This window comes from Budorcas taxicolor, chromosome 5 (genome assembly GCF_023091745.1).
Source record: "Budorcas taxicolor isolate Tak-1 chromosome 5, Takin1.1, whole genome shotgun sequence".
Taxonomy (NCBI): domain Eukaryota; kingdom Metazoa; phylum Chordata; class Mammalia; order Artiodactyla; family Bovidae; genus Budorcas; species Budorcas taxicolor.
Window position 1 is genome coordinate 141,267,627 of NC_068914.1, and position 25,576 is coordinate 141,293,202.

A 25,576-nucleotide genomic window follows, 5' to 3' on the forward strand; every position below is an offset into this window, starting at 1 on the left:
CAGCCCTGTCCACTGTGATGTGAAAGCAGCCACAGATGATGTGTTTTTAAAATTGGATGAGTTCTGATAAACTTTGTTATAAAAACAGGCAGCAGGCCAGATTTTCCTTGTGGGCCATAGTTTGCCAGTTCCTGGTCTGGAGAAAAGGAGGGGTCTGGTAACCTCAGGAGCTCTGCTGGAGGAGGGAAGGTTCTCAGTAGACATTGTAGAGCAGCAGCCAGAGAGGCCAAAGGATAGGACCCAGAAGGTGGGAGAGAAGACTGTGTCAGAGCAGGACCGTGTTGCGATTGCTGCTGAGAGGTTGAGTAAGGTGAGGCCTAAAGTATCTGCTGGCTATTTGTATCTGCTGGATATTTGGGTGAGATGGTTAATAATCCTGAAAGAACATAATTTCAGGAAAGTAACAGTGAAAGATGGAAATAGATCAACAAGTGAATGGAGCACAGAAAGGGGATAATAGTGTGTATGTCATGTAGACTTTTTTCTTTTTAAAGGAGTTTGACTTTGGAAGGAGAAAATAGGGGTAAGAAGTGATGGAGGATGGAGACAGAAGAATATGGAAAGGCCTTTCAAGGTCATTGTTTGGGATGTTTATACCAGTGTGTTCTAGGTGGTAAATGAAGGTTATGAGAAATCACTGCTGAGTGTCCCTGATGTCTGTCTTGGGCTGTTTCTGAGATGATCAGCAGTGTTTCCAGAGGCTTCCTGTCCATGTATTCTTTTTTTGTAACATGTATTATTTAATATTTGCGCAGAGGTGTATTAAATCCCAAAGGAGATTACAAGAGAAGTTTAACACAAAGTACTCGCCCTCAGAAAGTTTTCTAACGTTGTGTCGTTTACTCCTGGACCTGTGTTTCAAAAGCTAAATCAGATCATGGCCTTTTTCTGCTCAAAATCTCCTATTTCACGAGGAGTAAAAACCTCGTTCTTCTAATGACCTACAAGTTCCTGCACAATCTGTTCCTTCACAGCCTCCCCACCGACTTGCTTCTCTTGCTTTCTCTCTCCATGGCAGTCACACTAGCCTCAGTGACCTTTTCACAGGTGCCAGTGACTGCTGCTTCAGGACTGTGGTATTGTGTAGCTCCTCTACTTGGAATGTTTTCCTGCAGATATTTGCATACATATACTTCACCTCCATGTCTTGACTTAATCGTGACCTCCCCAGAGAGACCTAATCTGCCCTATTTAAAGTTTCAAGTCCTCCTTCCACCCTGTCTCGCGTTGCCAGTCCCCCTTACCTACAGTTCTTTTTCCCATGACTCTTAATCACTCTCCGGTATACTGTGTAATTCATTGCTTATATACTATAGCACCTTTATTATGTTTATTACTTACTGTCTGTTTATTGAAATGTAAACTCCAGGAAGCAATTTTTTTTTTCCTGTGTTTTTAACTGATGTATATCTATGGTGCCTAAAATAGTTTTCAGTAAATAATAGTCATTCAAGAAATCATTGTTCAGTAGAAGAATGAAGAAGCAAGACAGGATTTGGAAAAACAGGTGCTTTTCCATTCAGCAGCTTTGTGACCTGGGAACAGTTTCTTAACCTTTCTTTAAAAATTAGTTAACTATTCTATTTGCTCACCTGTAAAGTGGAATAATTTGGGGGACTAGAAGACATCTAGTATGATGTGTGGCATGTTGGAGGTTCTAAATGAATGCTTGTTTCTTTTTCTCCCCCAGTTCTTGGAAAAAATTTTGTTTTCTTTCAAAATCATGGCTACAGGGCTCTCCTTAATGATGTCATCTCATGCTTTTTCTTCATTTGTTTACTCGTGTATTCTTTCAGTGAATATTTACTGAACAGCTAATCCACACTGGGCATTATTTGAGCCAATGAAGAATGTATTGCTGAATGAAACAGACATTAATCCCTGCCCTTGTGGAGGTTACGTTCCATCAGGATAGATAATGAACTAAATAAGTAAACTGTATCATGAGGTAGATGGAGATGAGTGTTATGGAGAAAATTATGAGCAGGAAAGGGTGCGTAGGAGGATCTTGATGTTAAATAGGATCACGAGAGAAGTCCTGGCATAAAAGTGACACTATGTCAGGAACTGAGGGAGGTGAGGAAATGAGCTGTGCTGGCTCTCTGGGAGAAGACCTGTCAAGCAGAGGGGAACATGTCTGGCATGTTGGAGAAACACCTGGGGGCCAGTGTCTCTGGAACAGAGTGTAAAGAGATTAAGTCAGAGAGGAAGCAGGAGGCCACATTGTGTAATCCTGTGTTCAGTACTGAAGCAGTTGGTCTCTGTGGCATCTTTGTGCAGATTGAGAAAAGGTGTTTCCTCTGGGCACATGCAGCTGCACAGGTGCTTGACTTGGCTACCCAGGTGCGGCCTGGACTTAAGTCCGCTTGAGGCCTTTGGCACAGCTCAGAGATAGCACAGTCCATCGTGGTGGGCTTGGGCTAGTCACTTACAATGTTCTTATACCAGAGTGGTACCTTTCTTTAAGCTTTAGGCGAACACTTGTGTCTTCGGAGGAGAGCTGAAAAGCTCCTGCCTGCTTACACCTTCTCCTCCAGCTTCTGCATGTGGGAGTGCAACACTGAGACAGCCCGACAGGACCGTTTTGAAGCCTTCTGCAAGAGACGAGGGGGTGGTGGTTAGAGGTGACATAAATTAGCATGGGTTTAGGCTTACAGAACTGCATATTCTTTGTCCCTTTTGTAAATAAGTCAAAACATCAGCTTCCTCCTGGAACTATTTAGCCAACTGTAATTAATGTCATCCATAGACTTTTTGAAATGAGTATTTATTTGGAGCCATATTTGGCTTTGTCATCATCTATGTTTCTAGAACACCTAATCGTGAAAGCTTACTAAAGGTTTTACTAAAGGTTAAAATTTGACTCAAAGAAAAAAAAAAACAGTACAAAGTGAAACATAACTAGGAGCCCAATATATTTGATTAATTATTTCCCAGGCAGGAAAATTAGGCAGCTAAAACTATGGGGTCTTTCTTCTGAGTTTCATTGTATGTCTTAATATGCTATTTTGTTGGACGCTTACTATCAGGACCTTTTTTTTTTTTTTTTTTTCTATTTTCTTGGTTTATAAGGAAGTAGTACTGCCAAAAAATAATTCTTTTTTTTTTTTTTTTTAATGGGAGACTTGTTAACTACTCTGTTGTGACATGTATTCTTACTAATTAAGGTGTTGGTTCTACTAAAATTGCTGAAAGTTGTTAAATCAGTATGCTGTGGACTCTACACAATGGAGAGTTCAGTGGAGTCACTGAAATATTTTCTAAATCTTCCAAGCTAGGTGTGGACTTTGAGCCAGTGGGTAACTTAAAGCAGAATTTCGGGGTTGTGAATACCAAGTTTCTTTGTGAGAAGCAATGATTTCTTCAAGATTTAAACTGATGTACATTTGGATGTAGGTGTAACACTGTGAAGAATGGGGTTTAGGAGGAGATAAAGCAAGGAGTTCTGTTTTGGCCATTTGTGTTTATATCCCTGATAAGGACAAAATTCTGCTGGATTTAGGTGATGACTGACCAACAAGAGAAGAGTGTATAATTTGGGGATTTTTACATTTGTTTTAAAGAAGATTTTAAAAAAGACTGTTAGACTTTGAAGTTTTTGGTAGCGTTGTCAGATGGTGTTCTTTTCTAGATACTCTCCTCCATTAAAGATGACTGCATAGTAATCAGAGGCCTAGTCCCTGGGACAGGGAAGTGTTGTCTCGGCTGCATTTCCCTGTTTCATAGACTTCAGGCATCAACTAGTGTGTGACTTTTTTTTTTTTTTTAATGGTTCCCTCTCCTTGCAACCATTACATCCCCACAGTGTAAAACAAAGCCTATTTATCTACAACCCATGAGGGTTTGTTTCATTCGTACTAACACCACATTTATTATTGCCACTACTGATAATAAGCAATAGCTATTTTTACTTGACATTTATATCATGTCTTATAGTTTTTTTGTTCAGGTATTGTACAATTGGGGCTTCCCTGGTGGCTCAGTAGTAAAGAATCCTACTGCCAATGCTGGAGATGTGGGTCCAGTCCCTGGGTGAGGAAGATCCTCTGGAGAAGGAAATTGCAACCCACTCCAGTATTCTTGCCTGGAGAATCCCATGGAGAGGAGCCTGGCGGGCTACAGTCCTTGAGGTTGTAAAAGAGGCATGACTTCGTGACTAAACAACAACATTGTACAATTGACATGATACCTTACCTTTTCATTTTTACTCGTGTTATAAAATTCTTATAGCAACTCAGTGAGCAGGACAGCATAACCATAACCTAGTTGAGTAAATTTCGACCCCAAGAGATTGAAGGCTGTAGTTAAGATCAAGTGACTAAATTATGTGAGAACTGAGACTAAAACCACTATTGAAGTCTCTTTTTTGACCTGTGGAGACCCAGACTTCCTTTCACCCACAAGAATAGATGAGGGAGGAGTTAGGATTATTTACTTGGTAGATAGGGGAATTTTGTTTGTCAAATGCTTCATTGAAATCAGGTGTCCTGTGATGATGCCACTGTGGACATTGGACAGAGAAAAACTGGCTAGTTGGCTGTGTCATAGCGTAAAATTCATAACTGGTTTAGTATCCAGAGTGTGATCAGTGTTTCCTCTAAGAGTTCTGAAGGCATTCCAAAGGGCTTTGTCTCATACAGGTCTTCAACGTACATGTCTGTTTTTGTGAGATACAGACAACAGGCCAATCAAATCTTTGAGTGATCTGAGACTTAGGAGAACTGTTTCATATTTGCTTTCTTCTCTCTTTAAGCTCCAACTACTTTCCTGCTCTTCAGTCAGAAGAGCGCCATCAACCGCATGGTGATTGATGAACAGCAGAGCCCTGACATCATCCTTCCTATCCACAGCCTTCGGAATGTCCGGGCCATTGACTATGACCCCCTGGACAAGCAACTCTATTGGATTGACTCACGACAAAACATGATCCGAAAAGCACAAGAAGATGGCAGCCAGGTAATCCAGGGCTCAGTTCAAAATCCGGTTCTTCTGTGTAGTTATTGGACCGACTAGCCATCCTGTTCTACTTACGTCATGACTCTGCTTGTGTGTGTGTGTAAAGCTGGAATTCTGAACCTGGCAGCACTTTTTCTCTCCTAAATGATCTTTGAGTAAACAGTTATTTGCTTGTGCTATTGAAATGAAGATTGTATTGTATTAAAATAACTTCTGCTCATATATTAGAATGACTTTGTCAGTCCACCCATATCCATTTATATTCCATTTTGTATTTTGTTTCGTTTACATGGAGTGTTGGAAACTTTGAAAGCAAATAGACCCTTGGTTCTAATCTCAGCTCTGTCACTCACTAGGATTCTTGTGAATCTTTAGGTGAAAAGAATGTAAAGCCCATAGCCCATTACCTATTACACAATAGGTACTCTATAAATAGTAGTTCTTTTACTAGTAACTATTATTTAAAAGTTTCAGAGAATGGGAAACATAAAACACAATCTCAGTAAAATTAAAAGCATCTAAGATATGTTGTTATTAATCTAATGGTTTTTGGTTTTGTTTTTGTTTTGGTAAATATTACTTGGTGACTGTGGCATCGGAATGAAAGTATTATCAACACATCTTATCTGTGCTTACATTCTAATCATGAGTCACACACCACTGTCCATAATTTGCTTTCTTTTTGTGTCCAGGCAGTATTATACCATGATCACTATAAATAATTATTTATCATCTTCCTTGTAGCACTAATGTTGTTAGATTTTTAATGTATGAAAATTAGATTGCTAGTTTTTTTTTTTTATATCTGATCTGACCAAAAAAAGAGCGAGGAGATAATGTATTTAGGTCTGCTGAGAGATAATTCAAGGTATAGTTATAGCTGTATATTACAGATGCAGTTTACACTGTGTAGGTCAGGACTGATTGGCTGATAACTAGTTGATAGAAATTGTAACTGTTGTTATATAGCCAAGGACCTAGCAAATAAATGAGACAGCCTCAGTAAGGAGTGTTACCTTGGAGATGCTGAGTAAATAAACTACCATTTATTCAGATAAAACAGATGAACAGTGCCTGGTGTTTTTTTTTTTTTTTAATTGTTTTGAGGGGGTAGATTTGAGGATTAGAGGACATGGCTGATAGATGTGGTTTGTAGCCCTGACTAACTGCTGTTGTCTCTAGAGCAGAGATTCTCAACTACACACTATTAACATTTTTGGCTGGATAATTCTGTGTGGGGAAGGTCTGACCTATATATCACATTTTAGCAAGGCTAAAGAATGTTCAGCAAGGCTTCCCTGACGGCTCAGCAGGTAAAGAATCCACCCCCGCAATGCAGGAGACACAGATTCCATCCCTGGGTTGGGTAGATGCCCTGGTGAAGGAAATGGCAGCCCGTTCTAGTATTCTTGCTTGAAAAATCCCATGGGCTGAGGAGCCTGGCGGGCTACAGTCCAAAAGGATTGCGAGGAGTTGGACATGACTGACTAAGCACGCATGCACTGGCCTCTGCCCCTTTAAAAGCCAGTTATACCCCCATAGTGTAGCAGTCAGAAATGTCTGCAGACATTGACCAGTGTCCCTGGTAGGTGGTGGTTTAGTTGCAAAGTCATGTCTGACTCTTGCGACCCCATAGACTAGACTGTAGCCTGCCAGGCTCCTCTGTCCATGGGATTCTCCAGACAAGAATACTGGAATGGGTTGTCATTTCCTTCTCCAGGGGCACTTGCAAATGCAGAATTGCTCCTGGTTGAGCACCACTGCTTTAGAGCTATTTCTGGAGTGTTCTTCTAGCCGTAGCTGTCTCAAGTTTATAGGAAGCAGCTGCCACCTTCTCACTCCTGTGTCTCATCAATGCACTGTCACGTTCTTAGAGCAACTAAAACAGCCTCTGTCACTCTTCTGCTTTATGTCCCAATAACCAAGGGAACATTTGAAATGCTCACTACGAAATGTCCCTTGAAACTTAAGAGTTCCACTCAGGTGTGTGACCACGTGCGTGTAAGTATTGTGAGTGATCTCAGGGCTGTCTGGCTTGGAGTCTCACGTTTTGTGTATGTTTCTTTTTCCCTCCTTAGGGCTTTACTGTGGTTGTGAGCTCAGTTCCGAATCAGAACCTAGAAATCCAGCCCTATGACCTCAGCATTGATATTTATAGCCGCTACATCTATTGGACTTGCGAGGCCACCAATGTCATTAATGTAACGAGATTAGATGGGAGATCAATTGGAGTGGTGCTAAAGGGCGAGCAAGACAGACCTCGAGCCATTGTGGTAAACCCAGAAAAAGGGTATGTTACCAAGGGGGAATCTGAAACCCTCATCAGCCTTCCTGTTTATCCCATTTATATTCTTGCTTTCTCTGTTTTTCTGCCTAGAATGTCTTTCCTTAGTCACTACTGCTTTATTTGTCATTTCTACCCATACCTCCAGAACTGTTGGAACTATGTCGTCCTCCAGTAATTTCCCCTTGATCTCCCCTGTGCCCCCCTCCCCCGAATGTGACGTCCTCCTCTTTTATATGCCCATTAGTCTATATCTGTGCCTCTTTAGTCCTTTCCAGTTTACCTTATACTTGATTATTTTCAGGCTTGTATTTTCTCGGCTTTAGATTCCTTTATGATAAGAACTAGTATGTCTTTAAGACAGAGCTTTGCATTCAGTTAATAGTACTTAATTGAATATGAATGAATGATAAGGAATTCAGCAAGGAAAGTAGCTTACTTCAGAAGAGTTATGGGAAAGAGATGAACTGAAGAAGTTAAATATAAGAAATAATTCACATATGACTTATTTTGTTATGAAATGGACTAGAAAAGAAATTTAAAAGTTTGTGTCCAAATCTGATTACTGCTATATCTTTCATTTATCATATTATTCCAAAAGCATAAGGGTGCCTGTGTCTAACATTTTGCTTTATTAATTCCTGAAAGTTAACTCTCTAAGAACTTCTGTGTAACCTTTGTTACTGTTTTTGAAATTAAGAAATGTATTCCATGATCTTTTAAAAAACACTCTAAAACCTTAAAAAATGACAATATTATTCTACTTCCTTTTGTCTTAACAGAAATATTCTCATTTTGTGTGGTTTCTTACTTCAGTAAACTTAGAGTTTCCTCCTTTCTTTTCAGGTATATGTATTTTACCAATCTTCAGGAAAGGTCTCCCAAAATTGAACGAGCTGCTTTAGATGGAACAGAACGGGAGGTCCTCTTTTTCAGTGGTTTAAGTAAACCAATTGCTTTAGCTCTTGATAGCAGATTGGGCAAACTCTTTTGGGCTGATTCAGATCTCCGGCGAATTGAAAGCAGTGATCTTTCAGGTACCTAAGAAATATTATTTCTGTTTCAATAATTGAGATGATTCACTGATAGCATTTGTATTTTCCTTCTGTTGTACACATTTCTTTACAGTTCTATTCGCTAAGAGTAGTCAGCAGCAAGTTGGTTGGGAAGCACTTTTTCTTAACCATCAAAATGCTTACTCCCATCTGTTATCTAATAACTTGCCAATTTTCTTGATTTGGGCTCTGTAAATAGTATGTTTCGAATGCATCTCTTCTCTTTTTCTAATTCTTCCACTCTGCTTTTCTTCTCATCATCTATGGCCTGAATTCTAGCCTATGATTAGTCTCCTCCCTGTTGATTTTTCCTCCCTGGAAGTTTACACACTGTTCCTAAATTAATTTTCCAAAGCATGGTTTCTAATCATGTCACTGCCATACTGAAAAAACCCTCCAGGGTAGTCTTATAACCCAAAGAAAAAAGTCTGGTTGAATGCTTACATTGGTATTTGTCTTTCACACACTCATCATAAATGCAAATGAGCTTAACATTCTTGATGTGTTTTAATGAAATTAAATAATTTATTGATCTTCAAATGTACTTTTTCATTTCTCTGCGATCCTCTGTTTACAATCACAGTTGTTCCCATACCCCCAGTTTCTGAAGTCCAGATACTCTGTGTGGCCTTACCGGTGATCAAGGAAATGAAATTAAAATAATACACTATATGAGAGCCATAAAATGTAAAGTTGACTATTCCCAGCATTGGCCAGAAAGGTAACAAGTGGCCTGCTCTCATATACTTTTGTGAAGTGAAATTGGTAGAACCTTTTCAGAGGGAAAGGTGCCGGTGAATTTCCGTTTCAGAGAGCTGTCTTACAGACATACCGAACCAGTTGTACAAGGGTATGTGCTGAGCATTCTTTGTAATATGTACAAAGAATACATGTACAGAAATACATCTGAGTATATTGTGTGTGAAATATTAGTCATTCAATAGATGAGGTGTGTAGTGACATAGAAGGATGATTTTTTAAAATTAAGTTGTGTAATAATGTTATTAAGATTTAGTTTTATTTAAAATTTAAAACTGTTATATATATACACACACACAGACACAGACACAGACATATATATATGCCCACGCACTATATACTATATACACTGGCAGATTGCCTCCAAAAATGCAATATATCCTGTACACAGAGAGACATACATGCATATATATATATATACACATACATTACATATATATGTATAAACTATTAGTAAACATGTATGTTTGTGTATTCCCTGAAAAATATGCAAGCAGATATATCTTGAGAAAGGTTTAAAAGTTTAGCATGCTAATAATGTTAAGAGTCTTTCTATATCATTTAAAGTTTTATATATTTCAATGTATTTGTAATTTTTCAAAAACTAAACAAGTTCTCTCGTCAGGTTCAAAAGACTCCCTTCCACTATGTTTTCTTTGATTCCAAACTGTCATGCACACGCCTTGCACAGTATATTCTTTCCTTTAACTGATCACCTGTATCTCTTATATCCCATCTCATTTGTTTAATAGTTACTTATATTTATGTTTTAGCCCTTACTAATATGTCAGTGGATTTCTTCCCCTACTTTTCCTTTTCTCTTTTTTCTTCATTTAGGATTTTTTTTCTTTAAATAGAGGTGATGCATGTTCTTTAGACAGTTTAGAAAAGAAAAAAGAAAATCCAAAACACTATCATTATTGATACTGTAATGAATTAGCTTTCTTTTTTTCTATACTTTTTTTTGTTTGTTTCTCCACTCTTAATTATTACATGATTCTAACATACAGAAAGTACAGAATTTCTGCCATCCAACTTAGTCAAATCTTAGTGTTTGGCCATATTTGCTTTTGAACCTCCCTTCCTCCTCTCTTGAAAAGACATAAGGAGAATTTGAAGCTCTTGCATCTCCTTCCCCAATTCTGTTTTCTTTCCTTTTTCTTAAGAGGCAACTTTTGATGTGTTTCTTTGCCATGCATGGTTTGCTCTCTGTGTGTGTATTTTTTACTGTGTATACTGATACAAATTTAAACTTTTTTACTTTTTAAACTTAATATAGTCTCATGTATTCTTTTTTCACTTGCCTTTTTCAGATATATCAGTTTTGAGATGGTCCCTATTGAGCCACAAATCTATGTTAGTTATTTTGCTAAATAGTGGTTTCGTTGTATGATCATTCTACAGTTTCTCTATTTCTATTCTGCTATCTAAACTGCTGTTTCCAATTTTTTGCCATTAAAAGCAGTAGTCTGAACCTAGTAGTGGGATTGCCATGTAATGTGGTATGTATATATTCAACTTGAATATATCTGTTCAGACTGCTCTGCAAAGTGATTGTATCAGTTTAAAATCCCCTCCAGAAGTATATGAGTTTTTCCTTTGGTACTTGGTACTATTAGACTTCTGAATTTTTACCAATCCAATAATTTTAAAGGTATATCTGATTATTAATAGAATACAAATTTTTCTGTTTGCTATTGAAATTAATTTATTGTTCACTCATGTTTCTTCTGTGAATTGCAATTCTTAGTTTTTGCCCATTTTTCTATTACTGATTTCTAGAAATTCTTTATTCAGTGTATTAATGCATTATTACATACATTTTCAGGGAGAATTGTTATGGTTAAAGAATTCAATCTTTTCATTTATGACTGGTGTATCTTTCCATTTAGAAGTCGTATGTAATAATTTTTGGTACATCTTTATACTTGCCTCTATAGAGAAAGTTTTTTTTTTTTTGAAAGATATGTTTTATATAAATCTTCGCCTGTGATTTATCTTTTCACTCTCTCAGTGGTGTCTTTAGATGAAAAGAAGTCATATTTTTAGTGTTGCATGGCTTATTAAGTTTTCCCTGTATGATTAGTTTCTTTTATGTTATGTTTAAGAAATGTTTGCCTACTGCTTAGTTACAAAGATATTTTCTTGTTTTTTTTCCTAACATATTTTTGTTTAACTTGTCTTATTTTAGACCTCTAATCCATTTGGAATTTATTCTTGTGCACAATGTGAGACGGGTTTAATTTTGTTTTCCTTGTGACTGATTCAGTACCATCTCTTTTGAGAAGACCCTTCTTCCTCTACTCTTTTTTCCTGTTACTTTTGTTGCAGATAAAGTGATTATATTTGTATGAGTTTATTTCTGGACCCTAATGTTCCCTTGGTCACCTTGGCTTTGTCTTGCCTTAATTTATAGCAGATTTATCTTGCACTGTTTATCCTTAGTATTTCTTACCTTGATTAGTACCACCTTAATACTTCTTACCAGAGATTACCTTGGCAGTTGTTGACACTTTGCATTTCCATATACATTTTAGAATCAGCCTCTGAGTTTCCACCAAAAACAAAAACACCTAGTAGAATTCTGAGTGGCCTTGCTTTAAGTTTATAGCAATTTAGGAAAAATTGTTATCTTTATATTAGTCTTCTAAACCATGAACATGGTATATCCCTCCATATATTTAAAACTTTAATTTCCCTTAGTGTTTTGTAATTTTCTCTATCGAGGTTACCTATCTTTCATTGGAGTTATTCTTTGGTATTTAATGCTGTTGAATGCTAGTGGTAAAGAATATTCTGAATATTTAATATTTCATTTTCTGGCTGTGGCTGGAATACAGAAATACAGTTTTTCTTTTCTTCTCCTACCCTAGTGCATTGAGTTTGTTCCCAACGATCTTGCTAAATTGTTAATAGAATTTTCTGTGTTATGGAATCATTTGTCTACAAATGAGGAAAGTTTATTTTTTTCTTTTTCAGTCCTTTTTTCCTTGTCGCCTTACTACATTGACTGGGGACCACTCCCCGGTACCCCCCCCACCCCCGGCCCAGTACAGTATTGAACAAAATAATAGAATCTCTAGGTATTTTTGTTTCATTTTGTATTTGCTTTCCATGATTTGAGGAGAAAGCATCCAATACTTCATTATTAGGTTTTTGCTAAGGTTTTTCTGCAGGTAACTTTTAAAAGTCAGATTAAGGAAGTTCTGTTCTTGGCAGAGGAACCAGAAATCAAATTGCCAACATCTGTTGGATCATAGAAAAAAACAAGAGAGTTCCAGAAAAACATCTGCTTTATTGACTACGTCAAAGTCTGTAACTGTGAATCACAACAAACTGGAAAATTTTTCAAGAGATGGAAATACCAGACCACTTACCTGCCTCCTGAGAAATCTGTATGCAAGTCAAGAAGCAACAGTTAGAACTGGACATGAAACAACAGACTGCTTCCATATTGGGAAAGGAGTATGTCAAGACTGTATATTGTCACCCTGTTTATTTAATTTATATGCAGAGTACATCATGTGAAATGCCAGGCTGGATGAAGCACAAGCTGGAATCAAGATTGCCGGAAGAAATATCAATAGCCTCAGAGATGCAGATGACACCCCTTATGCCAGAAAGTGAAGAAGAACTGAAGAGCCTCTTGATGAAAATGAAAGAGGAGAGTGAAAAAGTTGGCTTAAAGCTCAAAATTCCGAAAACTAAGATCATGGCAACTAGTCCCATCACTTCATGGCAAATAGATGGGGAAACAGTGACAAACTTTATTTGGGAGGGCTCTAAATTCACTGCAGATGGTGACTGCAGCCATGAAAGATGCTTACTCCTTGGAAGAAAAGCTATGACCAACCTAGACAACTTACTGTGGTCAAAGCTATGACTTCTCCAGTAGTCATGTATGGATGTGAGAGTTGGACTATAAAGAAAGCTGAATGCCAAAGTATTGATAATTTTGAACTGTGGTATTGGAGAAGACTTTTGAGAGTCCCTTGGACTGCAAGGAGATCCAACCAGTCCATCTTAAAGAAAATCAGTCCTAAATACTCATTGGAAGGACTGATGCTGAAGCTGAAACTCCAGTACTTTGGCTACCTGGTGTGAAGAGCTGACTCTTTGGAAAAGACCCCCGATGCTGGGGAAGATTGAAGGCAAAAAGAGAAGGAAATGACAGAGGATGAGATGGTTGGATGGCATCCCTGACTCTATGGACATGAGTTTGAGGAAGCTCCGGGAGTTGATGATGGAGAGGGAAGCCTGACAATGCTGCATTCTATGTGGTCGCAAAGAGTTGGACACAACTGAGAGGTGAACTGAACTCTTGTTATTTTTGTAGAATAAATCAAACTTGGCCTGATACAGTATCCTTTTTTTATATTGCTGAATTTGATTTGGTAGTGTTTTAAGATGTTTACATTTGTGTTCATGAGAAAGATTACCCCATGATTTTCCTTTCTTACCAATATAATGTACTTGTTGGAGTTTTGCCATCAAGGTTACATTGGCCTCATAAAAAGAAACATTTCCTTTTTTCCTGTTTTCTGAAAAAGGTTGATTTAATGTTGATAGGGTTTTCTTTTTTTTCCCCCTTCCTTTTATATATTCACAAATAATCCTATACTTTCGTCATGGGTTGTCTTTCTACTTAAGTCTTTTATACTGGAGTAGATTTAGTATATGCTTTAGTTTGTTGAATAAGTATGTTTTTTCATTGCTGGTTCTGGTGTTTTTTAACTGCTCTCAGAGTAGATCTTGGGTCCTCCAGCAACACTGTTGACTTCTCATTTTCCCCAGTTGTTCAGTTGAGGCCATCCTTACACTACCAACAGCTCATTTTTTTTTTTTTATCATTCTTTCTGCTGCTGTTTTAAGTTTAATTTTAATTTTTATTAAAATAATACATGTAAATGTGGAAATCAAGTGATGCTACTTCACCTGTAACAAAATCCAAGTTTACTGCTCTGCTCCTTCCTCCTGTTAGTTCCTACTCTTAGAGGCATCTCTGATGGTTTAATCAAGAGTCATTTTAAAATATCTGATTTAAAACAGCTGCTTCTTGATGTTTAAATTTTAGACATCACAATTTGACTTTTTTTGGTGGAAGATGAGAATTTGCTGTCTTAAACCATACATTACTAAAATACCGATATGAACTTTTCTATCATCCACCCAGCTAAAAAATTATCCCATTCATCTTAAAAACTGAGTTTTTTTAAAAAAATTAAATCATAATTTTTAAGCTCATAATTATTTGTTATTTATGGGTATGGAAATATAGCCATCACCTTCATTTCTTTTTTCAGCTTTTTCCCTCTCTGAAATTATTCTTGTCTAATTTAAATATTGATTCAATATGTGCAGATGCAGCAACCAATCCATCTTTTTTTTTTTTCCTGTTTCACTGAAGACATACCTCTTTATCATCCCGATTCAGTCAGTCTGGATTGGCGTGCTCTTGGCCAGTCTCCTTTCACCGTTATCCTGGGGATGTTCTTGCTAGTTGTCTCGGTGCTAAACCTGCTGTTTCCTAGTTTCTGTTTCTTTGGCTCATTCCTTTTCCCTGAGAGATCGCATCCTCTGCTAGCTACTTGAAAGGAGGTTCATAGGAGATTAATATTCTAGATCTGTTGCTTGTCTCTTATCCAGCTTGTAAATTTTATATTGCTTTTCTACTCTTATGTCCTATTTTTCCTTATGCCTATTATGCCTTCACTGTTTACTATCATTTTAGTAGATTTTTAGGAGGGCGTGTAAGTAGACTTGTGTTTAACTCTCCATGGATCTGAGTGTTGACTTAGTGCCTTCTCATATGTATGTCCCTGCTTTTCATCATTTATTAAGCTTAGCTTTATGCTTGGCTCTTCCCTGGAACTTCCCCTGATATTTCCAAAGTATTAAGCTAGTATCTTTCTTTGATTCAACTCATCAATTAAGAACCAGGGAAAAGTTCTGTAGATATTTGAAGGATGATTAGGAGGAAGAGGGAACGAATGGATGTATGTTTTCTGTTTGAATGAGGGTGAAGCAGTTGGGGTGGTGAGCAGTGGGGCACAGATTTCAGCATATGGTATGAAAAAACTTTCTCATAGTTCAGTAACAGAATCGGTTGCCTTTCCAGAATCTGGCTGGCTTTGTGTCTGGGGTATTTTAGAAATACTTATTTTGAGACGAAGCTTGAACCAGGTAATGTATGAGTCTTTGCCAGTGTTCTGAGTGGCTGAGTGAGTGAGTGAGGCTGTTGTTCTCCACAGATGCCGTGAGTGTGCTCAGCAGGTCTGGGTGGCCAACAACACAGAGTGCTCTGCCCACCACCAACTACTTCATATAGAGAAGCACTGTTTTGTATGTTTTATGTATTAGAGATCCTCATAAGATTTATTTGGAAAAAAATGGACTGGTTAAAAAAATATTTTTTGAAAATGGCTCTAAAGTTCTTTTCTACATTTCTGTGAACTCAGTATTTGCTGTGTATTGGACACTTAATTTGCTCTTGATTGCCCTTAAATGTCTAGTCTGTTATCTGGTGTGTATATTATATCTTTTCTTCTGAGAAAGATTTTTAAGTTTTCTGTTGGAGAGCTTATTATATTTTCCTTCTCAGTACTTCTAGAATCTTAACGCGGTTTTCAGTCAGTTGCTGTTGAATGTATGACTTGACTACATGAATCATTTCTGTTGAACATTCTCCTTTCCAAGGGGCCAACCGAATCGTGTTAGAAGACACCAACATTCTGCAGCCTGTGGGACTGACTGTGTTTGAAAACTGGCTGTACTGGATCGATAAGCAGCAGCAAATGATTGAAAAAATTGACATGACAGGTCGAGAGGGTAGAACCAAAGTCCAGGCTCGAATTGCCCAGCTTAGTGACATTCACGCAGTAAAGGAGCTGAATCTTCAGGAATATAGTAAGTGCTGATGGTGTGTTGCTAGTCCCAAGATTCATGTTTGTTATTAGAAGTGACAAAAATTAAGATGTTGTGTGTCCTCTATTTTAAGATTTTCATACACTTCTAGTTTTGCCATTTTTAAAAAGTCTTCATGTCTTTAAAACCTTGCCTGGAAATTTTTTCATATTAGACTTGTTTTCCCTATAAAACAAGAGTTAGAGAAAGGAGTGGTGTGTCTCATTTTCAAAAATCTCCCCACCCAGGAACAGCAAGGACTTGCTTTTCATGTTTTCTCTTTCTCCCCTTCACCGTTTAAAGAATACTGGAGTAAAGCCTGTATCCGTACACCCCCATGGTTTCAACAGAAGCAGAAGTTAACATTTATATAATGATGAATATAGTTATCACGAAAATAAACCTATTCTTTGACAAAAACAAAACAAACTAAAAATTAGTATATAAACTTAGAGAAGACTGTGCTTAATAAGTGCTTGTTTTTTCCCCTTTTGGTTAAGTTTTTCAATTCACAGCTTAGGAAAGTGGCCATAAATTATTGAAAACTTAAAAATGACTAGTCATCTTGGCTTAGATAATATGTATTAATATAATACTATTAACTATTAATACAGTATTAATATTAAAGTTAGTATTAATATTTTAGTATCAACATTATTAATAAGTTAATATTAACAGTAATTAATACTATTAACTCTATTAACATAAAACTGTTGTATCTCATGGGATGAACCGTCCCAGCAATCACTACTGTAGGTCGTACACAGTTACATCAGGAATGCAGATGTTAAAATGGAGGACTAGTGAGAGAAGTATTCACTCCTGAACTTCTCAGCACAGTGTTTTCCAATCAAATTGGAGTATTTAAGAAGGAAACAGGACTGAGAATGCCATAGCTTGTTCAAGTCTATTGTGTTGTCACTGTTCGTGAACTTAGAAGTTAATTAGAGGTATTTGAGAGTTAATAGTTAGAATTGTCATTCTATGTTATGATGTGTAATTCATGCTGAGTATTTAATAGAAATAAGGTAGTGATGATGTAATGGCTACATATTCAGTTGATACATGAGCTTTTTATGACAGAAAATCTATGGGTGTTTTCAGAATTTCAGGGGGAGTATCTTTTTTATAGTTCAATGCGTAAATCTGGTTTATATTTAGAAAAACTTTATTTTTCAAAATTTCTAAAAACATTAAAGAAAAGGAGATTGTTTATCAAGAGTATCTTGGAATTAAAAGGTTGAGAAACACTGCAGTATAGGTTGTACATTCTGATCCGAGGACTGATGTCTGCTTTGGGACGTCTGTGTAGTATGACACGTCTGCTCGTTTGTGCATAGCTGACTCTCTCCATCTTGTCAGCATACAGTGAAGCGGGACTGATGTGTTACTGACAGAGTCAGATGATAAATGGGTGGCCACATTTGCTGTTGGTATTCTGGGATGATAGCTGTCAAGTTGCTTTGGACGTGAGCTAAGTAGAGAAGTCAGAGCAATGATTTCATTAAATATAACTTATGAGACTTATGAGACAGACTTTGAAATGTGCCTGACAGTGTATTTATTTAATTTAACCCAAATAGGAAGAAATCAAACATTTGTAACATTGCAAGTTCTTTTGCGGTTGACCAAGCAAATAATTTTGATGGTCTCTGAGTGGTTGAATTCATGTGAACTTGTTTTTTCTTCTAACAGCTCTTAATTTTTAGCAGATTCCTCCTTAGAATACACTTTTTGAGCAAAATCATCATCTCTCTCAGAAAGGTAGAATTTCTGAGTTAAAAATCTTTAGAAGAATTTTTATATTTTAAAGAGAATAAGATCCAGGTTTCAGCATTCTCCCCAGCAATTTTTTTACTTTGAGTAATCAGCTTTTCTTACTCACAAAAATTAACATGAGCTGTACCATTACCTTACTTTAAATACTTTAAAATATTTTATGTATAAATAAAGACAGTGGCTACATATAAATATTTTGTGTCTTAAATTGTCCTTGTTTTCTTGTTGATTGTGTAGAGATGGTGTGAGTAATTATATTCAATGGAAATAAAGTCCAAAGAAACTTTGAATTTGATTTTCTTGGTAACTCATAAATAATTGATTTTGGCTGGGCTTTTCTTCCTCCCTCCCTCCCTTGCTATTCTTTTCCCTTTCTTTTTTCTCTCTCTCATTCTCTTCTCTTTCCTCTTTTCTTGCAGGACAGCACCCTTGTGCTCAGGATAACGGTGGCTGTTCACATATCTGTCTTGTAAAGGGAGATGGTACTACAAGGTGTTCTTGCCCCATGCACTTGGTTCTTCTTCAAGATGAGCTATTATGTGGAGGTAAATATGTTGTTATTTTCTTCTAAAAGTGTAATTCCAATCACATGTTCCAGAACTTAGTCTAGCATTCTTTGACAGTGAAATTACTTTCTCCTAACTTGATTGGTGCCTTGAATTTCATACATCTGCACTATCCTAGGCTTTGGGGTTTTCTAAGATTGAATGCATCATGACAAGAGATAGGTGTGACCTGACCCTGGGCCTAAGGCAGAAGAGCCCTTTTAGGGGGAAACTCATAACTGTAAACGAGTGTATTTCTTAATAACAAAGTAGTTTTTGCTCCCTCAAAGGGTAACAAGAATTAATTCCACCTCCTGTAATCTTAATCTACTGAATTCTGTCAGTTTATGTGTCATTGTTGTGAATGTATCCAGTGAAAAGAATACTCTTCTGTTCAGATCTATCAGCAGTTGCCTGTTGTTTCTCTTACTTATCTAGCCAATTAAAAAAAAAAAATTTTTTTTTTTAAGGTATCACTGAGTAGTAGTAATGTTGTAGTGAAATTGGTTCGGTTACTCATAGGACCACAACGAAGGTGTATCCCTTTATTAAAGCATAGTATAGTAGCATCAAATGCATTATAATATTTATTCCCTTAATTCAGAAATTCTCCTGCTGGGGATAATTTTAATGTGAATTCAACCAAAGGAAAAGGACTGTTTTCTATAGTGGCAGGAATTTAAAAACAATTTTTAATGATAGGAAAATGATTTAATAAAATAACTGAGCTTATGTAGCTGTTGAAAATTATGATCATAAACTGATGTAAAAATGTAGCCCAAAGTTGGCTCAAGTGGGGAAAAAATATTAAAATGGTGTTTTTTTGTGTGATGAGAACTACATAAAAAGTAAATCTCTGAAAAAAAATTGAAAGGGTTTACATTCAAAATAAAAAAATTATTGATAAGATGGTATTATAAGAATACTTTATTCTTCTAACTTTCAAGTTTTTTAAAAAATATAAATGACATGTATTGAGTAGTAGCTATGAGGATCTCTGTCTGGACCGCAGGAGATGTGAAGATCTTTGACACAGAGAATGCAGTTTAGTTGGGGAGATCAGCTTTGTGCACAGGGAAAGTTAAGCTCTGGTTCTTGAAGTATCTGTCCCCAAAATAGCAGGTATTACACAATGATGTAAATATATATAATGCACTGATCTGTACATTTAAAAATGGTTAAAATGGTAAACTTGTTACATGTATTTTGTGTGTGCTTAGTTGCTCAGTTGTGTTCAACTCTTCACGAACCTTTGGATTGTAGCCTGCCAGGCTCCTCGTCCATGAGATTTCTTTTCAAGCAAGAATACTGGGGTGGGTAGCCATTTCCTCCTCCAGAGGATCTTCCTGATCCAGGGATTAAACCCTGGTCTCCTGCATTGCAGGCAGATTCTTTACCCGCTGAGCTATAAGGGAAGGCCCCAAAACAGAATCTTGTTGCTTAAAGTGTGTGTTAGTTGCTGAGTTGTGTCCAACTCTTTCTGACCCCAAGGACTGTAGCCCACCAGGCTCCTCTGTCCATGGGATTTCCCAGGCAAGAATACTGGAGTGGGTAGCCATTCCCTTCTCTGGGGATCTTCCTGACCCAGGGGTTGAACCTGGGTCTCCGTATTGCCAGCAGATTGTTTACCATCTGAGCCACCAGAGCCATAATTTAAAAAAAAAAAAAAAAGCAAGTGTTTCCATGTCAGAATGCTAGATTATTGCTCCAGTAAAGCAAATCTTAGAAAAATATGCCTTTATGTAGACACAGATAAAACTGAATCAATGATATCACCTTTCATTTAGAAAGTGTCTTTTAAAAGACCAGTATTTTTTTCTTCCTATTTAGTGATTGTTTTTAACATATGTATTAACCGAATAGTCAGTGTGCTTTAACAGATGTGTACAGTGATGTTACTAGCACCCATTTCAAGTGAAAGAAAGTAAAAGTCTCTCAGTCATGTCTGACTCTTTGCAACTCCATGGACTGTTCAGTCCGTTGAGTTCTCCAGACCAGGATACTGGAGTGGGTAACCTATCCCTTCTCCAGTGGATCTTCCCGAACCAGGAATCAAATTAAGGTCTCCTCCATTGCAGGCCGATTCTCTACCAGCTGAGCTCTCAGGGAAGCCCACCCAGATCAAGACATGCAGTATTGTCATTAAGAATAGTTCCCTGTGTCTTGGCGCCCAGTTCTCTTCCTGGAGTAGTTTCCATCTCCATGGTTTAGCTTTACTTATTTTTCAACGTAATTTACATAAGGAATCATGATGTATGTACTCTGTGTCTGGGTTCTCTTGCTTACTGTAATATTTTGAGATTCATTTTTATAGTGAGTGGAGTGCTGCAGTCTGTGGTTTTCTTTTTATTGCCGTATAGTGTGTTTCATTGTATCAATACAAATAAGCCAGTTTTATTATTCTTGTGTTCAGGGACATTTTAACTGTTTCCAGTTTTTGTTATTAAGAGTGAAACTGCAGTGAATTGTGAATTCAGTAAATCTTGAATTTATATACAAGATTTTTCTTGTGATGTAATGTAGATTTTACATGCATGCATGCATGCATGCCTCAGTCATGTCTGACTCTTTGCGACCCCATGAATTGTGTAGCCTGCTAGGCTCCTCTGTCTGGGATTCTTCAGGCAAGAATACTGGAGTGGGTTGCCATGCCCTCCTCCAGGGGAACTTACTGACCCAGGGATCAGACCTACATCTCTTATGCCTCCTGCATTGGCAGACAGGTTCTTAACCACTAATTCCACCTGGGAAGCTCAGATTTTACAGTGGAGGCAAATGAAATACACAATCTGAATTTCTCTGCTTGACCTTCTCAAGATGTGTTTTCATTTGAGCCTGTGTTACCTCCCCATCATCTCATTTTGTACTTCTTCCAGTCTGAATGTGTTTTCAAACTGGTCTCACCATATTTTTACATTTTAAAAAATTTTTGAGAAGAGCTTTTGTTTGTGTAGATTATGTTTATCTATGTTTACTGTGGTAGGATTTGAAACCAAGAACTTTAACTTGTTAAAAATAATAATAAAGCATTACATGTTCTCAAGTTAAAACTCTTAAGAAAATTGATGGTATTTTCTAAAACAAAATAATTTTAGTGAGAAATATAGCATTGTTTTTACATTTTTAAAAATGTTTTGAGTGTTGAGCTGGATTCTCTTGTCTACTTATGCATTCAGTCTGTTGTAGTATGTAGCTTCATTGAACTGTATGAAGAATTTTGGCTTCAGAGATACATAGTTGGAAACTGGAGGCTATAATTAAATAGCCTTTTCAAATAGTTATGTATATGCATATTGAATTCTACACCAAGTCTTGACATATGATAGTTTTCTATAGTGTTAGTTGCATTGTGGAACTTGAAACCATATCAGTTCACTTTTCATAGTCTCATATTGAAATCCATTAATTATTTTGTACCATGAATGGGTATTTTATCCATGCACTATTTTATAATCTTAGGTGTCTTGGTCATTTGGAAATACTAGAATTCCGTTCAGAAATTCCCAGATCATCAGGTTTTGATACATTTTATTATACAGTATCAAAACAATCACATTAATATTACCACCAATCTCATCATAAGAATTTTTAATTACTAGGAATCCGTCAAGCTAACAGTGTTGGATACAGGTCTTCTAAAATTACAATTTCTGATAAAAAGTTCCATTGTTGTATAATTTGCCACAAAAGTACGTTATGATTTGCTGTTGTTTGAAATCACTGGTTCATTTTTTAAAAACTTCCCACAAAATACCCAAGAGCAAATATCAATAGTTTATCTGCCATTTGTTCTTTCACATTAAAAGGGTGTCACGTTTTGGGTTGCGTTTACAGCTCAGTGTTTTTCCCTTTGGAAACCTTGATATGCAGCCCGAGCTTTGTACATGTTTTCCATTTTGTCAAATAGTATGGAGGAGATGTGTACTCAGAGAATTGACTTTAATGTAATTAGTATTTTTTACTGATTCATCAAGAACATTCTTGAATGACACTGCCCCACCGCAACCCCCACACCCCACCGCCGTGTGTATGTATGGTATATGACTATGTAGAATGCGGTGATACAGTTTGGGGCCCTTGCCCCCACCACCATGTGTATGTATGGTATATGACTATGTAGAATGCTACTGATACAGTTTGGGGCCCTTGCCCCGAGTCTGCTAAGGTGCCAAGAGTTTTACCTTCTGTGGCATCAGTGCACGTGTAGTGAGAAAGGCAAGTGGTATGTTAGTATTGTAAAATACTGTCTGTCAGTTCCCTGGAAAGAGGTCGTAGGTCAGGAACCCCCAGGGTTCGTAGATCATTCTTTGAGAACCTCAGGGCTGGAAAAGTTATGAATTCTAAGATAACTTTAAAATATTTGAAGGTGGATGATTATAATGGTAATTCCTGGGTTATGTGTGAGATTATAATAAATTGCAAATTCAGTACTCCTACTTAAATTATAATATATAAGAAAACTTTCTGCCTTATAGTTGTGTAAGTTAGTGAATCTCAGTGAAGTAGTGTAAAAATTATATCTCTTTTCTGATTCAGTAAGATAATTTATAGATTTTATCTATTATAAAATGTTTTGTATATGTTAATCGTTAAATGGGCTTCACTCAGGTGTAAATGTCAGTACCTCTGTGTGACTATGATTGTTTTTCATTCCCCTCCCCCTATTCATTTGAAGAACCCCCAACATGTTCTCCTCAGCAGTTTACTTGTTTCACGGGAGAAATTGACTGTATCCCTGTGGCTTGGCGGTGTGATGGGTTTACTGAATGTGAAGACCACAGTGATGAACTCAATTGTCCTGTGTGCTCAGAGTCCCAGTTCCAGTGCGCCAGCGGACAGTGTATTGATGGTGCCCTGCGGTGCAACGGAGATGCAAACTGCCAGGATAAGTCAGATGAGAAGAACTGTGAAGGTATCCTCAATTCCTAGGCCTGGTTACAGATTTCCTTTCTCAATTAAGTTGTTCGAAATTCAGACTTTTGCTTTGGCTCATTCAGTGGTAGATTTGGGGTTTTTCAAGTGTGTTTGACTTTATTATTTCTAAACATAGTAGCATGTTCTAAATTGTCTTAATTCACTTAATGTGTGTAAGATTTATACACATTAATAAGCTTTGCAGTTGAGAAATGACACCAAAAGATTAGCCCTTCAGTATGTAAAAATGGTCCTTGTTTGCAGTGAGCTCTGAATGGGGCATCCCTGGTAGCTCAGCCGGTAAAGAACCCACCAATGCAGGAGACTTGGGTTTGATCCCTGGGTCAGGAAGATCCCCTGGAGAAGGGAATAGGTACCCACTCCAGTATTCTTGCCTGGAGAATTCCGTGGACAGAGGAGCCTGGTGGGGTACAGCCCATGGGGTCGCAAAAAGCTGGGCATGACTGAGTGACTGAGCACACACACGACGCACTTATTAACAACATACAGTAATTTCATGTGTGCTTCTCATCCACTAACTTTTAGCAGAGTGTAAAACAACCACAACAAAAATATTCTCTGGAAATTTTTAGTGTCTAGAAATGCATGTAGAATTCTTCCACTTCTTAACAGAATTGTTAGTGAAGGATGGAATTTAATATAAAGGACAAAATAGGAAGTTTCCTGCTAAATTGCTTTTTCTTCTCTTTTCTATCTCTCAGTTGAAATCCCCAGAGAATTATTTGTAAGTTTTCTCTAAAAGTCTGATTTTTCACGTGTGCCTGGAAAGCTCTGTTTGACTTCTGCCAGATTTTACACAATAGCAAAACTAAGAAAACTATTTACATTTTTTTCCCCACAGTACTCTGTTTAATTGATCAGTTCCGCTGTGCCAATGGTCAGTGCATTGGAAAACACAAAAAATGTGATCATAATTTGGATTGTAGTGACAAATCAGATGAACTGGATTGTTGTAAGTATGATGAAAACCTTGTATTACTCTTAAGGTAGAATTTTCTTTTTTAAAATAACTTTATTAGTCTTGAAAGTGTGAAAGTGAAGCTTGCTCAGTCATTCCCGACTCTTGGTAACCCCGTATATTATACAGTCCATGGAATTCTTCAGGCCAGAATACTGGAGTGGGTAGCCTTTCCCTTCTCCAGGGGATCTTCCTGACCCAGGAATCGAACCCAGGTCTCCCACATTGCAGGTGGATAAGGGAGAATTTTTAATGTTCTTTTCCTTTTCATTATGTGTGAGGTTCACTTATGACCAGTGCTGTCTTATTAAGAAGGAAGTTATTGATATTAATTATTTGTACCTGAGATTTCTTACATTTTACATTTAATAATTTCTTAAAGATAGTTTTCTTATGTTCAAAAATCTTCACAGAAACATTTAGCAAAGCATCAGAAAGGAATATTGTTTTGTGAAAACTAAGGTTAGGAAATTCTCAGTTTCAATATATGGAAATTAGTGGTCTAAACTTAAGAGTTTCTGAACATTTGTTGTTTAGTTACTAAGTCATATCTGACTTTTTTGCAACCCCATGGACTGTAGCCCACCAGGCTTCTCATTACATGAGCTTTCCCTGGCAGGAATACTGGAGTGGGTTGCCATTTCCTTCTCCAGGGGATCTTCCCAACCCAAGAACTGAACCCGCGTCTCCTGCATTGGCAGGTGGGTTCTTTACCACTGAGCTACCTGGGAAGCCTCTTCTGCACGTTAACACATGTTTAAAATTTCCCATTTTTTTTCTTGCATAATTTTCTACCAGTCTCTCAGTGACTTTAAGAGCTTCCTTAAAACACAGCCTGAGAATACTTAAGCCACCACATACATATATTCCTGAACCTAGAGACCTTAGGCTAAATAGCCTGTTGTTTCTTCAAGGTACACAGCTACTGCCTAACGTTCTAAGGTGAAATGTATCCAAATATTCCATTTGTCAAGTATTGACAGATGGCATTCAGCACAAGCCAGGTCTCCCCTGTCAAAACTGATTTTCTGGAATTTAGACAGAGCTCATTTTAAAACTCTTTTAATTGTGACAAAGACTTCAAGCTGATGTTTTTACAAAATTCAAATGGGATCTTCACTGAGACTACTGGAATCTGTTTCCGTTTACTCAGCAGACCTTGCTGAGTACTTGCTATGTGGTGAGGGTACATCGCACTTGTGCGAGGTTCCTCGAGAGTTCTCTGTGGCCAGAGGAGGGTAGGAAGAGGGATGTTCAAGCCAGGCAGATGGATTTGAATTCTAACTCCACCAGTAAATTATTTGCTCTTGTTAGATCTCAATTTCTCCATCTTTAAAATGAAGATAATATTTAGTATGGTGATTGTGAGAGGATTAAATGATTTAATCTATATGAAACAGCT

At 37.2% G+C, this 25,576-nt stretch overlaps 1 protein-coding gene across 1 annotated transcript in view; it reads left to right on the forward strand.

Moving 5' to 3' along the window:
* The window catches only part of LRP6 (LDL receptor related protein 6), a 168,707-nt gene that overhangs the window by 132,906 nt on the left and 10,225 nt on the right, over positions 1 to 25,576 (forward strand). The window contains exons 13-19 of the mRNA XM_052640462.1: positions 4,754 to 4,956; positions 7,035 to 7,246; positions 8,087 to 8,277; positions 15,751 to 15,960; positions 18,156 to 18,281; positions 22,957 to 23,193; positions 24,058 to 24,168. Of these exons, the coding sequence (XP_052496422.1) occupies positions 4,754 to 4,956; positions 7,035 to 7,246; positions 8,087 to 8,277; positions 15,751 to 15,960; positions 18,156 to 18,281; positions 22,957 to 23,193; positions 24,058 to 24,168 (1,290 nt within the window). The remainder of the gene's footprint in view (positions 1 to 4,753; positions 4,957 to 7,034; positions 7,247 to 8,086; positions 8,278 to 15,750; positions 15,961 to 18,155; positions 18,282 to 22,956; positions 23,194 to 24,057; positions 24,169 to 25,576) is intronic.